Below are 16,415 nucleotides of genomic sequence, written 5' to 3' on the forward strand. Positions count from 1 at the left end.
CAGACAGACACAAAGTAGTAGTACGCAATTGACGCAAACAGTAGACAATAGACGCAACTCGACAAAATTCTTCAATTCTTTTTTTATCATACAAAGTCACAAATTCTTCAACTCTCTTAACAGGTAATTAAAATTACTAAATATCTCACAATTCTTGTTTATTATTTTATTTACGTGACTTAATAATTCTGATTTTAGAATAATATATTCAAGAATTTATTTCTTGATTAATTATTAATTTATTCATAGAAGTTTCTAAATAGATTCTTATTTTTTTCTTAGAATTTTATAATTATTTTTTCAAGAAAATATTCATCTGGGTTTGAGAAGCATAAAAAGAAAAGAAGAACTGAGCAACTAACTCAATCTCAAAAGGGAGCTTTTGAAAAATTCATTACAAAAGAAACTCAAATAGATGTGCAAAAAAGATGATATCAAATAAAAATTGTTAGGTTCTAATTTTCATATAGAAAATCAAGATGATTGTGAGATTGAAAAAAATTTAAATGATACTGTGCACAATGATGATAGGTATATATCACTGTGGCAATGAGAATAATAAGAATGTTGATTGTTTAGATGATGTTGGTCACAATATAGTGATAAATCAAATGATTCGCTTTTATTTGACATATATGATCCAAGAAATTGGGATGCACTTGATTCTAAATTAATAGATATTCTTGTAAAAGGTGATCATAAAATAGATTTATCATCAATAAATAAATGTCCTAAAGATAAATTCTCTAGAACAATTTTTAAAGTTAAAATTGTTGAAATCTTACTTACGATCAAGTATGTTGCAAGAGAGACTTAATGGATTAGTTTTAATCTCTACTAGTAGTTGCACCCGTGTGATGCACGGCTATATATATATACTGTGTATTATATTAAGTATAATATTGAAAGGCTATAATTAACCATTACACAAAAAAAATTGAAAGGTTATCAATTAATTACACATCACATAATTAATTTGAATATTTGTGAACATAAATTTATAATTGGTAATCATAAGGCAAAAATTATAAGAAAATTTTTGTAGTGGACCATTGAAGACAAAGTTGTGTGGACAATGAGTAACATTATCATAAAAAATAAAATATCGTATTTAAAAATGTTTTCACTTTTTGGTACACATAACGCCCTTATAATTTTAGTAATGTACAACCTAATCATGTAATTAGTGTCACTAAGGTCAACATTAAAAGGCAAACATGGTGGACCATGGACCAAAAAGTGTTGTATACCTTGGACCACAATTTAGTGTGAACCACGGATAAAATTATAATTAAATATTATATATCATAAATATCTATTTTATAAATTAAATACACATAACATAATTCATTTTAATATTTTAGAACATAGATTTGTAATTGGTATAAAACAGCATAACCTTATAAAATAAATTGCTGAACATTATAATATTTAATTAAAAAAAATAATATATATATATATATATATATATATATATATATATATATATATGTTATTTATTTATATATTTATATATTGTTTATCTCCTTCGATTTAATACATAAGAGATAAGAGATGAGGAGGAAGCGTTGACAGCCTTCTTATCTCTCTGTCCGAACAGATCTGAGAACTTGAAGCTCTCTTCAATACTGTCACAATCTCTCTCTCAAGCCTCTACCTACATCATTCTACTATCATTCTTTTGCCTTCATCTCTTAACCGCCAAACAATTTTTAGATTTATTACAAATCGCGTCTAGATCGCGATACTCCATCTATGCCTAGATCGTCTGAAATCTGTCATTTCTGGCCACGATATGTGCTTTCAAGCTCGTTTTGAGCTTGAAATCTGGATGTATTGAAGCTACTGATCTCATTCAAGGTTAGAATCAAACTTTTATTTTCTAAATTTCAATTAGGGTTTTTTCGTTTTTACTGTTTCATTTACAAAATCTTATATTCTAGTCGACTTGATGTTGTTAGTTTCTTAATAGTATGCATGCACATCGATCTTGTTTAATAAACTTATATGCTTTTTGGAAATTTAATTCCAGAATTGTATGATTCATATAAGCTATGGTTATATGTTGATTTCGTTTTACTGTTAATCTATAGAACTATGACTATTTTGTATGTATAATGTTAGAATTTCGTTTTGTAAAAGATGTAATTGTACTATTAAACAAACAATTTTGTTAATTGGTTCAATTTGTTTGTCATGTAAATTGAGAGGACAATACTTTGGAGCACTGAGAGGCAATGTGTAGCAGATACAAAATAGCTTAGCAGACTGTTGAATTCATTGAAGCATGATTTGCAACTTTCAAAAAGATAAGTTTCGAAAATACCTTTGTTTTCTTCATGTGGTTTCCTTTTGATGCCTAGAATAGTTGACTTTGTAATCTGCCTCATTTGCTTGTCTATTCTTTCTTGCTGAAACAGAAGTTTTTAATATAATGTTTTGTCTGAGCTATGATATTGACTGACTGTTTTTCGGATTAAAGAATTGAAAAAAAATAGTTGGAAGTACATGTGTTCATTTTTTTGTATTTAACTGTTTTGATTTTTTGAGATCCGCACTGGAAATGAAGGGTTTTTTATTCTATGTAATGATAGCTGCCATCACTTGTATTTAATATCCAAATCATTGTATTTTTCAATAACAATGAGTAACTGTTAGTTTCACACACTGTAATTTGTTGTATTAATTAGTTCGTTTTAACTAGCTAGCAAAACAGTTTGTTCCAGTTATTAACAGAAGCTATAATGTGTTTGTTCCACTTGTTTATATAGGGCAAAAAATGATGACTTTGAGGCATTGGAGAGCAGACCATAATCCCAAAGCGAGCATGTAGACGACAAAGAATGCATCTCTTTCATCTGAGAGATTAGGTTACCATTTTAAACTTGATTTTGTGTATTTTCCATAGTTTTTATGCCTCTAATGGTATATATTTTGTAATTTTGGTCATTGCACTCATTAAAGCAATAGTTAGACAAACTTTCAATTAATTTTACCTTTGTCTTTGTTTTAGATTATACAAAATCTGTGTTGTTTTTGTATTTTGGAATAAAAAATATACTTATTTTCAAGTACTTTAGTCAATAGAGTTTTTATAATTTTCTGCCTTTAATTGAGGAGATTTCCAGCATTTTTTTTTATTCACTTTATAAAACTGTGCTAAGCAATTATAAGTAGTTGGTTTGGAATGCAAGGTTTTATACTGGGTATATATATTTCATCAATATAAAGATTTCCTTTGCATTGGTAGAAAAATTAAACTCTTATGCTTAATAGGTTTTTTTTCAAGATTATTCTATAGTTAATAACTAATGTTATAAAGTTAATGTTACAAATCTCCTAAAACCTGGTTGCTTTTTACTGAAATATAGTTTTACTATAATTTATATTACTTTAAGTTAAGAATTTGTTTTTATACTTAAGTATTTGGACTTATTAGACTTCGTTTTGATTTTTTGATCGACAACTTGAACTTTCAATGTTGCATAGATTGTTACATGCTGGAGCGTTAAGTAAGCCTTATGAAGTAAGGCTGAATATAGTGCTTTAGATAGATATATTTCCAAATACTGAAGTAAGGAATAATGAGTTTTAATACTTATATAAAACTATGGGCTTTTATATTTGCACAGGAAAGCCATCAGGGAAAGTATTTGCAGTGGAGAGACAACTTTTGTGAGGTTTAGCAGATCGGTAAGGTATAATTACTAACTTTATAAATCTAAATTCTAAGTGATATAGTTGAAATTTTAGTCCTATATGTCTTGCATGAACTTAAATGTATTGCTTTCATGGTTAAGTAAAAATAGTAGTAACAGTTACTCAGGAGATGTGTTATTTTGGCAATTTTTTGTTGAAATGTTTGTATTTCTTTCATGTTACAGAATAGTAGAAGTCAATACTTTACTAAATTAAAAGGCATATGTATTCTAATCTGCGTATTTGCCAATACATGAATGATTGATTCTAATATGCCTATTTGTCAAAAAAACATGTAATGTGTGTTAGTTAATTGCCTATTTGCATTTTATACTAACTTTTTTTTTTATTCCAGAAAATTGGCATGTGATGAAAAAAGAATCTAATGCCCATAGTTTACTGAAATAATAATCCTCAGTAAAATTATTGTGGCATGTGATTAAAGTTTAATCTGATGCCCACACTTGTGTAGTTCCATAACCTATCTGTTAGTAACATATGATGTCAATACTTTACTAAATTAATCGAATGATTTATTCTAATCTGCCTATTTGCGTAAAAAGCATGCAGTGTTACAGAATAGTATAAGTATACTACATAACCTATTACAGTTTACAAAATACAGTTCAGTGATTGACAAAACTTGTCCCAGATCCCTTCTTTCTAATGACTTGTGACTTGATCATTCTTGTTTGTAACCCACCTGAAGTAAAAAAAAAAAAAAAAAAAAAAAAGTAAGAAAAGAGGGAGTTTAGGTGATTGATTTGTTCCACAATGTAATTCTTCTTTAACACTGTTAGTAGTTTCATGTTACAAATACTTAGAAGTAGTTAGGTTTTAGGGTCTTACACTTTGTTCCGGTGCTTGTCACCTTGGTTTTCCCTGGTCAAACTTTTTTGGAAAATCACCTGAAATGAAACTGAAGAAAACTGCAAGACAGGTTCTAATACCATAGGTCAATTTAACATTTAACATTATCATAATACAGTTATAAAAAAAAACATTTCAACCTTAGCAAACCAAAAAAAAACCAAAGCCGTTAAATTAGTAGGACAACCAATTAAAAATCCAACAGGCAAACATCACAAAAACATTGTTAAAAATTGTCTACATGCCAAAAACAGTAGCAAATGTATAGACCACAGTAACATGCATTTTCAGTAGCAGATCATTCAAGCAGTCTTCTCCTTCTTGATGTTGGATGGTGTTGCTTTCTTGCGACTTTTGGATGAGGAAAACTCATCCAAAAGTGACCTTTTGGTAGTTAAGGAGTTGACCGCAGTGTCATCCAGTTCATGTTGAGAGGGCTGCATAGAAGCAGGACTATTAACCTCTACTCCTATAGATGCTTCCTGTATATAAATAACACAATGGATTAGTCAGTTTTAGTAGTAGGTAATAAAAAAAATGAAAAACATAGTAAGAGGTTTAGTAAGAAATTCTTATTTCAGAATTTGCAGCACTGTTTGTTTCCTCCTCAAGCATCTTTGAGATTAAATCCTGCTCTTGGTGCTCGACAAACCTGTCACTATAGGTCTGGACCAAATGTTCGTCCCTTAACATCCTCAACACACTGAAAGGGGAATTATTACCCCGCTTTAGAGCCAGTTTTAACCCTACTTTAAACAAAATCTTCATTCCCACAATAGCATCCAACTCAGGGGGTACTTCAACATCAGCCTGCCATTTGAGTTTGCATTAGTACATTACAGTAGACCATCTACAACTAAACCATAAGTTAATTTGAGGGAAAATAATGTATCTCCTTGTATTTCTGATACAAAAGGCAAGCAGGGATTCCAACCAGCTCAGCAACTTCTCTGTCCCAAAGCAATAGTGGAGCATCTCCACTCTTGTCTAAAGCCATGATGACCACCTTATACCTGACTGTACCCTGAGTATATGGCTTATGACACTTAGTACACACAAGTGATCCTCCGTCTTCTTTTAGTTTCTTATTACAGCCGGCTGACATGCATGATACATAGTACCACCCATCATCAAGATCTAAACCCAAGATCTCAGCAGCAACATAGTATTCCCCATCCTATAGTGGGCATCAAATAAAAAAAATTAATGTATAGAACAAACATAGGAACTCAGATCTCAGATAAGTAAACATTGCGAGTAGTTTCTGTTTCTTACCACTTGTGTCTTCTTAAGGTCGTAGCAGGTAGTCACAATGAGTCCAGCACTTTTAAAGTCACTAATGCCCGCTAACTGTGAGTGCAGAGTACCCGTACTCAAACTTTTCATGGGAGTATTTTCAGATTTCATGCTTCATAAACAGGTTTAAACAAAAACAGTGGTTAGCAATTTGTATACTCTATTGGATTGGCAGAAAATTGGTATATGAACACATTTTATAGAAGTATGCCAATACTTGACCAAATGAATAGAATGATTGATTCTAATATGCCTTTTTGCCAAAAAAGCATGTAATGTGTGTTAGTTAATTGCCTATTTGCATTTTATACTAACTTTTTTTTCCAGAAAATTGACATGTGATGAAAATAAAATCTCATGCCCATCGTTTACTGAAATAATAATCCTCAGTAAAATTTTTGTGGCATGTGATTAAAGTTTAATCTGATGCCCACACTGGTGTAGTTCCATAACATGTCTGTTAGTAACATATGATGTCAATACTTTACTAAATTCAAAGGCAGATGTATTCTAATCTGCCTATTTGCCAATACATGAATGATTGATTCTAATATGCCTATTTGCCAAAAAAGTATGTAATGTGTGTTAGTTAATTGCCTATTTGCCTTTTATTCTAACTTTTTTTTTCCAGAAAATTGGCATGTGATGATAAAAAAAGTTTCATGCCCATACTTTACTGAAATAATGATCACAAGTAAAATTATTGTGGCATGTGATTAAAGTTAAATCTGATGCCCACACTTGTGTAGTTCCATAACATGTCTGTTAGTAACATATGATGTCAATACTTTACTAAATTCATTGAATGATTTATTCTAATCTGCCTATTTGCGTAAAAAGCATGCAATGTGTGTGAGTTAACTGTCTATTTGCCTTTTATACTAACTTTTTTTCCAGAAAATAGGCATGTGATGAAATTATAATCTGATGCCAATACTTTATTGAAAAAATAATCATAAGCTTATTTTTTTTTGGCATGTGATTAAATTTTAATTTGATGCCCATAACTGTGTATGTCCATAACACATCTGTTAGTAACTTATGATGACAATACTTCACTAAATGCACTTTAAATATCTTCTAAAGTGCCTAAGTTTTTAAATCTTACATAATGCTTAATACTTCCAAGAATTACAGAATTACATTATATAAGATGTGATGCAATATTTAACTTACTTACAGATAACATTACAGAATTACATTAGTGTACTTACTTCGACTTGAACTCTAGGAATTCCTCAAAATCCTCATTGAACCATAGCTTGGTAGCGTCATATGAGCTGGTGATTTGATGTTATCACATCTGTGCTTGTTTTTATAGTTATTTTGAATCATCTCAGTATTTAAGTTCTTTAATTTTGCTTATTTGATACATATTTTCCTTGCTATTATCATTTAATTATGGTTCACACTTGTTTGGAATGTTTTACGGTGTTTGTTAGTGTTTTTGAACCATTGTAGGTCAATTCTATGAGCAAGGGAAGTTCAAGGATGAGTTCGGAGCAATTTTGGACTAGTTCGGGTACCAGTAGGTTTGACGCGTCGAGCCTGTCAAAAATTTCCAGAATGTTTTGTGATCGAGACCCGCTGGTCTCGACGCGTCGAGACTTGGCTCGACGCGTCGAGCGAAAGATTGAAGTCGCGACATTATTACAAAAAGGGGCGTTGGCTTCAGCACTACACTTCAATTCTCAAATCCCAATTTCAACTTCAATTCTCAAATCCAAATTTAAACTTCAATTCTCAAATTCCAATTCCAACTTCAATTTAAATTAATTACGGCAAATTCTTTATTTAAAATATAGGAATTATAAGTTGAGTCCAATTTTGTACAAGATTCCTATTTCATCTCAACTTTGTACCCACTATAAAATCCCTCCTTCCTCAACCCTAATGGGAGCACGAAACCGAGAGATTTTTAGAGTTCTTTGTAGACAAGAAAGAGAGGAATCAAGAGGCTCAAGTTGTCTTTGGAAGCAAGGAGGAAGCCAAGGAGATTTGGGAGAATCGTTTGGTTAATTCTTGTTCTCTTTTGATGATTTGTAATCCTTTATTCATATTTGCTATGTGTAATTTAGCCATGCTCGGCTAAATTCTTTAAGGATTTTTGGGTGAATTTGTTTATAAACCTATGTGCCTAGTTCGTTAATTTCTTAATATATTTATGTTTGGTTTTATGATTTGTGTTGCAATCTTGTTTTAATATGTTGTTGTTGGTAGTTAAAGGCCTAAATTACTAGCTTCACAGTCATGTTTGTGTCACCAATGGGAGTTGGGGCATAAATTAGGGCACACACGATTGCACCTAATGGTTGGTCCTTGGGAAAGGGGAACTTATTAGGGGAAGTTTATTCTAGATTATTGCTCATCAGGAGATGGTAGTAATTAGGAATAATTGAATGCTGATCTTTGATCTTATTGGGTGTTTAAGCCATGGGAGTGGAAATTCACTAGGAATAGAGATTACGGGAGTAATTCGATTCCACTTTGCATTCTCATACAAATCTTAATTCCAAACCAAATATTACAAACGTTAATTGGCACTAGGTGATTAAACATTGTGATCCCAAGAATCCTATTTTGCTCTATTGTCTACAAAACCTTGCTACTTATTTTATTATGCTTGTTATTTTATGCAATCAATCAACCTTCAAGTTTTGTTCGGACTAGTTTCATATGAGTAACCTAGTAGCTAGTGATTAGTACCCCATCTCTCTGTGGTTCGACAACACGAATTCTCCGGGTATTATTTGTTTGCCCCAAATTACAGCAATCAAATTGGCGTCGTTGCCGGGGAGGTGGCGTTACGTACTGACATTAGTGATAGTCTTACTTTAGGAGTCTAGTCCATTTTATTTATTTATTTATTTATTTATTTTATTTGCTAATCCATAACAAGTTCCTTGTTCTTGAGTGTGATTTTGCTTTGAATCTAAGAACTTGGCTTTTTATGCATACACGATCTCTTGGGAAAGAAGGATTATTACCTTTGAATCTTGAGATTGAGAAAAGAACCAAGTTTCTTAGGAAACAAACTAGGATGACACAGGTACAAGAAAACCAGGCTGAAGGGAGATCAATGTCTGACTACCTTGCTCTGGATGTTGAGGAGCATGGTAGCATCAATATTCCAAATGTGGAGGCCAATAACTTTGCGATCAATCCGGCCATACTCAGCATGGCTGCGGCAGATCGATTTGGAGGGATGCCCACGGAAGATCCCAATGCTCACGCCACCAAGTTCCTACGACTTTGTGGCACTTTCAAGATAAATGGAGTCACTCAAGATGCTGTCAGACTTAGGCTTTTTCCCTTTACACTGAAGGACAGGGCTGAAGATTGGTTATCCTCACATCCAGATAACCATTTTGACACTTGGGACAAATTACATGGAGAATTTTTGAAGAAGTTCTATCCTATCTCCAAAACTCAAAGGATGAGAAGGGCAATTCAAAACTTTAAGCAACTGGCAACTGAGTCCCTCACTGAGTCTTGGGAGATATTTAAGGAATTGAAGAGGCAATGTCCACACCATGGATTTCAAAGTTGGGATTTGATGATGTCTTTCTATGAAGGATTGCTTGATAATTCTAGAATTTTGGTGGATGCTTCTTCGGGTGGTTCGTTCACGATTCTAGAGCCAACACAAGCCGAGGAACTATTGGAGAAAATTGCTATGAATGGATCTACTTGGTACACGGAGAGGTCTCCACAAAAGCTTGTAGGAGGAATTCATGATGCAGGGCAATTAGCCGATTTGTCAACAAAGTTGGATAATGTGGTCTCCATGGTTCAAAAACTTGCCCAAATCACCACCCAAAATCACAATGTGAGTCATGTTTCTAACCCTCCTACTCTTGGACGAGTTTTGATGTGTGAACTTTGTGGTGGTGGACACAAGTCAGGGGATTGTATCGACGAGTTAAATTCCCAAACCTCTATGGAGCAAGTTAATATGTTGGGATATAATAGGCCTCATCAACAGTCTTTCCAACCTCAAGGGACTTATCATCCCAATAACTCAAGGAACCATCCCGGCTTTTCATGGAGCAACCCAGTGGGAGCTGCCAACCCTCAACACTTTGTTAATAGAGGTCCTCTCGGTTATCAAGGTACTCAAGTTCAATCTAAATTTCCCGTTTCAGAGGCCCCACCACAATCGAATACGGAAGTTTTGTTGGAAAAATTGATTAAAGGTCAGTTAGAGATTACAGAAAGGATGGATAAAATGGAAGCTCGCCAAAATATGGTTGAAAGGCAATTAGCAAATCAACCTTCTATATCAAGTACTAAAGTCACAGGGAAGTTGCCAGCTATGCCTGAAAATCCAAGGGAGCATGTAAATGCAATTGTTACAAGGAGTGGCAAAGTACTTGAAGAGCCACCTCTTCCAATCAAAGCATCAATTCCTAAAAAGACAGTTGAGGAGAAGATTGAAGAGATACTTGATGGTATAGAAGATGAGCCAATTGCTGTGCAAAATAATCCACAAGTTCAAAAGGAAGTAGAGAAACCTGTGAGAAGGTATGTACCCCATTGCCTTTTCCTCAAAATCTTGAAACAACGAAAGAAAGTAGGTGGAAAAAGTTTTTGGAGATTGTTGAGAGTTTGAAAGTTTCAGTTCCCTTACTTGATTTGCTTTCACAAGTTTCCTCTTATGGAAAATTTTTGAAAGAGATTCTAGCTAAGAAAAAGAAATATGGGGAACGAGAGATGGTAGCTGTGGCACAAGAGTATCAAGCGTTGACCCCGGGAATTGGGAGGAATATACCTAAGCATAGAGATCCGGGGAAGTTCACAATTCCTTGTGTGATTGGAAGCCGACCTTTAAAGGGATCCCTTTGTGATTTAGGAGCCAGTGTGAGTGTTATGCCTCTTACTCTTTGTCAAGGGTTAGGGTTGGGAAAACCAAAACCAATCCAATTCACCTTAGAAATGGCGGATAGATCCATCGTAAAGCCTATTGGAATTCTTGAAGATGTCCCAGTTCGTGTGGACAAGTATTTTGTGCCTTGTGATTTTATTGTGATAGATGTCCGAAGGAACCTAGACGTTCCACTCATTTTGGGGAGGCCCTTCCTAGCCACTATTGGAGCAATGATTGATGCAAGGAAAGGGTCCATGATTTTTGACTTTGGGGAGGAAAAGGTGGAATTTAATGTTCTTGATGAGCCAAAAATCATTGAGTGCAAGTCAATTTTGCACATCGACCCTACTCTCAAGGTGACCCATGATGAGTATTTGCATTTGAAGAGTCTATGGGGTGATGAGATCAAACTCGCGGATCAACCAGGATGAGCACTCCATAACCAGGTTAGGTCGAGCTAGCGACGTTAAACTTAGCGCTTCATGGGAGGCACCCCATGTTATCTTTTATTTCTTTCATATTTATTGCTTTCTAGTTTAATTTTATTGCTTTCTAGATTCGTTTTATTTAGTTTTATTGCTTTCTAGTTCGTGATTATTTTTGTTTTATAGTTTTTCTCTTTTCTCTTGCACCAGGGACGATGCAAAGTTTTAAGTGTGGGGGGAGGAATCATTAATTTGGGGATATTTCTAAAATTTTAAAAATTTTTGCTTTTGCTTGGATGACTCATATGCTATTTTTGGTGAATAAGTTACTTGTCTTAGCATGCAGTTGCAATTACTCTCTCTTGTTGGTTTGTGGTTTGTTTTAGTGGTGCTTGCTGCATCTCAATTTGTGATGGATGATTTGAGGTGTAACACATATTTGATCTATTCCCTTGCCAATAGCTTTGTTAACCACTTAATAATTGGATTAATCCTTGATCTTGTGTTTTGCATTGCTAGTGAAGGCTTATGTGAGATTCCGGTCATGGGTGTTTTTGCTAGAACTTGCCTCATTACTCCCTAAGTGATGTCTAAGTTTTGCGTGTTTTGAAGTGATTTAGGCCATTATTGTTTAGCCATAGCCTTTAAACCTGTCCCTATATATATATATTTTTATCCCTCGTATCCCCATTGTGCCTTTTGTTTGTTTAAATAAGTGCTAAGCATTTATCCCCTCTTTGTGATTATTTTTCTTTGATTTACCCCATTATTAAACCCTTAGCCCGTGGCCAAATATTTCCCTTCCACCCTTGAGAGAATGAAACTTTTATCTTTATCTTTTTCGTAAGAAGAGTTTTATGGAGTTGTGCTACGAAAAAAAAAAAAAAAAAAACAGCTAGTGTTACAAATGTTCAAGTGTGGAGGTCATGAAAGTTTGGATTAAAATTATCTTGCTATATCCAAAAGAAGTCCAAAGACAAAGAAAAGAATGAGAAAAAAAAAAAAAAAGATTGAAAGTTTTTGAGTTTGGATCCCCACTTTACCAAAGAGATGTTAAGTTCTTAAAAGAAATTTGCTCCTTGGAATTATGATTATCTCATCTCTTCCAAATCTTGAAAAGTTTAGATAAATTGCGACATTCTTTCTTTTTGATTAATTTTTCCATACCACTTCTTTGTTAGCCATCACCCGTAGCCCCATTACAAGCTAAATAAAATCCTATTTGATCTTAGCATGCATTCTTAGATTTGATCTAGGGGAGTATGAAAGGCAAGCCTAAGGGATCTCATTCATGAACTGTATCTTGCATAATCTCAACTGAGTATTTGTGCACATTTGATCCTCACATGCTTTAAATTCTTGGTGTTTGGTTATTGGCTTGGAAATGGGTCTCTTATGTGCCAAACTAATTTGATTCTTGAAGCTTGTTGTTTTGTAGCAAATGGGTTGGTGGTTTGAAAGGTTGTGCAAGAGAGAGCATGAGTAATTTGTACGTTTTGACTTGTGATTTTATTCCTTAGTTTTGCTTGAGGACAAGCAAAAGCTTAAGTGTGAGGGGGTGATGTTATCACATCTGTGCTTGTTTTTATAGTTATTTTGAATCATCTCAGTATTTAAGTTCTTTAATTTTGCTTATTTGATACATATTTTCCTTGCTATTATCATTTAATTATGGTTCACACTTATTTTGAATGTTTTACGGTGTTTGTTAGTGTTTTTGAACCATTGTAGGTCAATTCTATGAGCAAGGGAAGTTCAAGGATGAGTTCGGAGCAATTTTAGACTAGTTCGGGTACCAGAAGGTTCGACGCGTCGAGCCAAAGGCTCGACGCGTCGAAAATTTCCAGAATGTTTTGTGATCGAGACCCGCTGGTCTCGACGCGTCGAGCGAAAGATTGAAGTCGCGACATTATTACAAAAAGGGGCGTTGGCTTCAGCACTACACTTCAATTCTCAAATCCCAATTTCAACTTCAATTCTCGAATCCAAATTTCAACTTCAATTCTCAAATTCCAATTCCAACTTCAATTTAAATTAATTACGGCAAATTCTTTATTTAAAATATAGGAATTATAAGTTGAGTCCAATTTTGTACAAGATTCCTATTTCATCTCAACTTTGTACCCACTATAAAATCCCTCCTTCCTCAACCCTAATGGGAGCACGAAACCGAGAGATTTTTAGAGTTCTTTGTAGACAAGAAAGAGAGGAATCAAGAGGCTCAAGTTGTCTTTGGAAGCAAGGAGGAAGCCAAGGAGATTTGGGAGAATCGCTTGGTTAATTCTTGTTCTCTTTTGATGATTTGTAATCCTTTATTCATATTTGCTATGTGTAATTTAGCCATGCTCGGCTAAATTCTTTAAGGATTTTTAGGTGAATTTGTTTATAAACCTATGTGCCTAGTTCGTTAATTTCTTAATATATTTATGTTTGGTTTTATGATTTGTGTTGCAATCTTGTTTTAATCTGTTGTTGTTGGTAGTTAAAGGCCTAAATTACTAGCTTCACAGTCATGTTTGTGTCACCAATGGGAGTTGGGGCATAAATTAGGGCACACACGATTGCACCTAATGGTTGGTCCTTGGGAAAGGGGAACTTATTAGGGGAAGTTTATTCTAGATTATTGCTCATCGGGAGATGGTAGTAATTAGGAATAATTGAATGCTGATCTTTGATCTTATTGGGTGTTTAAGCCATGGGAGTGGAAATTCACTAGGAATAGAGATTACGGGAGTAATTCGATTCCACTTTGCATTCTCATACAAATCTTAATTCCAAACCAAATATTACAAACGTTAATTGGCACTAGGTGATTAAACATTGTGATCCCAAGAATCCTATTTTGCTCTATTGTCTACAAAACCTTGCTACTTATTTTATTCTGCTTGTTATTTTATGCAATCAATCAACCTCCAAGTTTTGTTCGGACTAGTTTCATATGAGTAACCTAGTAGCTAGTGATTAGTACCCCACCTCTCTGTGGTTCGACAACCCGAATATTCCGGGTATTATTTGTTTGCCACAAATTACAGCAATCATGATTCTAACCTCACCTAAAAAAAAATAAAACCTACATATTAGTTGACTGGAATGAGTAATAATCTGCTAGAATGTGCATGAGGAGAGAAACTCACCACTAACCAACTTAGCACGACAGCACTGAATCACTACAATAAGTGGTTCTTTTGAATCACTATTGTAATACGGCATGAGTGAAACATGTCAGTGTGTTTTCACTGCCATGACATTAGTAGAAACCAAAAATAATTGATGTCAGTATAAACTTAATACTGATCGGAAAAAACACAAAAAAAATAAAATAACTGTGAGTAGTAAAAACACAAGAAAAATTAGTACTTATACATTATCTTCAATCTGAAAGTCAATCAGTTTGGTTGCCTTTCCACCTATAATCTTATCCACATGATTATTGATCTCAATGACACGACCAATAACATCTGCCAAATGAAAAAATTTTCAGTAAGATGTTAGCAGTTCAGCTTAACATAAGATATTAAAAAATGGAGAAATGAAGAGATAGTACCAATAAGTTCCTTGTCGTTCACATCTGCAGTGTCTTTTAAAGAAATGAAACTCTTTAATCGAAACATTTTAAAAGGAAATCCTAAAGAGTTTATCTCCTTCACTTCTGTCCTGTAGTTCAGTTTGATCATATACGCATGCTGTGTAATCTTGTACACATAATAATTTGTCGCAGCCATGAAATTTTTGATTTCGAACAATTTTCCCTCCTTGAATATTTCTCTATATTTCACCACACCTTTTTTTTGAATGCTAGCATGAATATAGCTTCCCTGAAAAAAAACAAAAACAAAAATTACTCATATATGAAATAGGATTAGATTAGTAGGTAACAGTTACATGATGCATTAAAAATAGATAGCATTACCTCTTCATCATGCAGTATTACTTCCGTACTCTTACTGCTGTTACCCTCTCCCCTTTTCTCTGGAACTTTGAATACCCTGACTACTCTAACATGAACTGCCCTGAGCTGGTATTGAGGTTTGATGTCCTTCACAAGTATGAACATTGACGGCATTGTGTTCAACAAAATGATATTTCAAACGCGCTGTAAGCAAAAAGATTTTCGGAAGGAATACTTTACACCAATAAGACGATTATTTATAGACTTTGAAGTGTTGGATATTTCAAATGAATGATCAGCAGCTTGTGTATGGGAAATACACAATTTTTTAAAATGTATTAATTGCAGAGTAAAACTCTGCGTCTTCTATGTATGTATGTGTGTGTATATATATATATATATATATATATATATATATATATATATATATATATATATATGTTTTTATTATGTGAGCATCTGTTTATTCAACCCTTGGTTATCCGAGCATGCTAATGATGTTGTTTAAAGTACCAAGACTTCTACATTAAATGTATTTCTTGAGACAAAAGGACTTTAGGGTTTATGCAATTATAATCGCTGTAGAATACAAATAGTTGTCTAAAACAAAACGGCTAAGACGAAAGAACATTAGTCACGCGTACAAATTCAAAGAACCGGCTATTCTCTCATTTATGTGTTTGCAAAACGGCGTAGTATGCAATGGGCGGGAAACAATGGTTGCATAAAAATGCACAACGGCGTTTTATCCAATGGGCGGGAAAAAATGATTGGCAAAATTTTCTTGCTTTATTATAGAGTTATATTGAAAATGAGATTTTGAAAAAAGTTGATATCAAAAGTTTGGTTGATGGTTTTGCGTCTAAATATGCACGGTGCATGTCACTTTTTAAATAAAATTTTAGATGCATTTTTATACAATATTTATATTTTGAATTTTTGACACAACTTTTTGACAAGTGTTATTTATATATACAAATTACTTAAAAAGGGAGCCTAATTTAAGATTTTACACAGGACCCCCATTTTTATTGGAACGACCATGACTTTATTACTCTTATTAAATTAAATAAATTATTAGCTACAAAAAAAAAATAATACATATACATTTAATTAATTTAGAGTTAGATGTCTATAATGCCTTTATTTTAAAAAAATTATTCATTATAAAAAATTTAAAAAGAGATATAATTTCATTAGGTATATTATTTTATTTTTTACAATTCAAAGATTCCTTACCTTCAAATTTATTAATTTTTTATATTCACTACATTGTTCAATGTTTTTTTTTTTTTTTTTTACATTATCTTATAACTAAATATCAAAGTTATAATACAAAATATGTTATATATATTTATTTGCCAAGTAT

General features: G+C 33.3%; 1 protein-coding gene across 1 annotated transcript; it reads right to left on the bottom strand.

Annotated features, from left to right (window-relative positions):
- Positions 1-4,871: 4,871 nt before the first annotated feature.
- On the bottom strand, positions 4,872-15,220 carry LOC109187893. The gene is made up of 7 exons (XM_019338283.1): positions 15,068-15,220; positions 14,702-14,972; positions 14,521-14,615; positions 5,845-5,919; positions 5,504-5,746; positions 5,158-5,379; positions 4,872-5,051 (listed from the first exon to the last, which is right to left on the bottom strand). Exons 1-7 carry the CDS (start codon positions 15,218-15,220, stop codon positions 4,872-4,874), a joined length of 1,239 nt encoding a protein of 412 aa, XP_019193828.1.
- Positions 15,221-16,415: the final 1,195 nt, after the last annotated feature.

Source organism: Ipomoea nil, unplaced genomic scaffold (assembly GCF_001879475.1).
Source record: "Ipomoea nil cultivar Tokyo-kokei standard unplaced genomic scaffold, Asagao_1.1 scaffold0191, whole genome shotgun sequence".
In the NCBI taxonomy this organism is placed as follows: Eukaryota; Viridiplantae; Streptophyta; class Magnoliopsida; order Solanales; family Convolvulaceae; genus Ipomoea; species Ipomoea nil.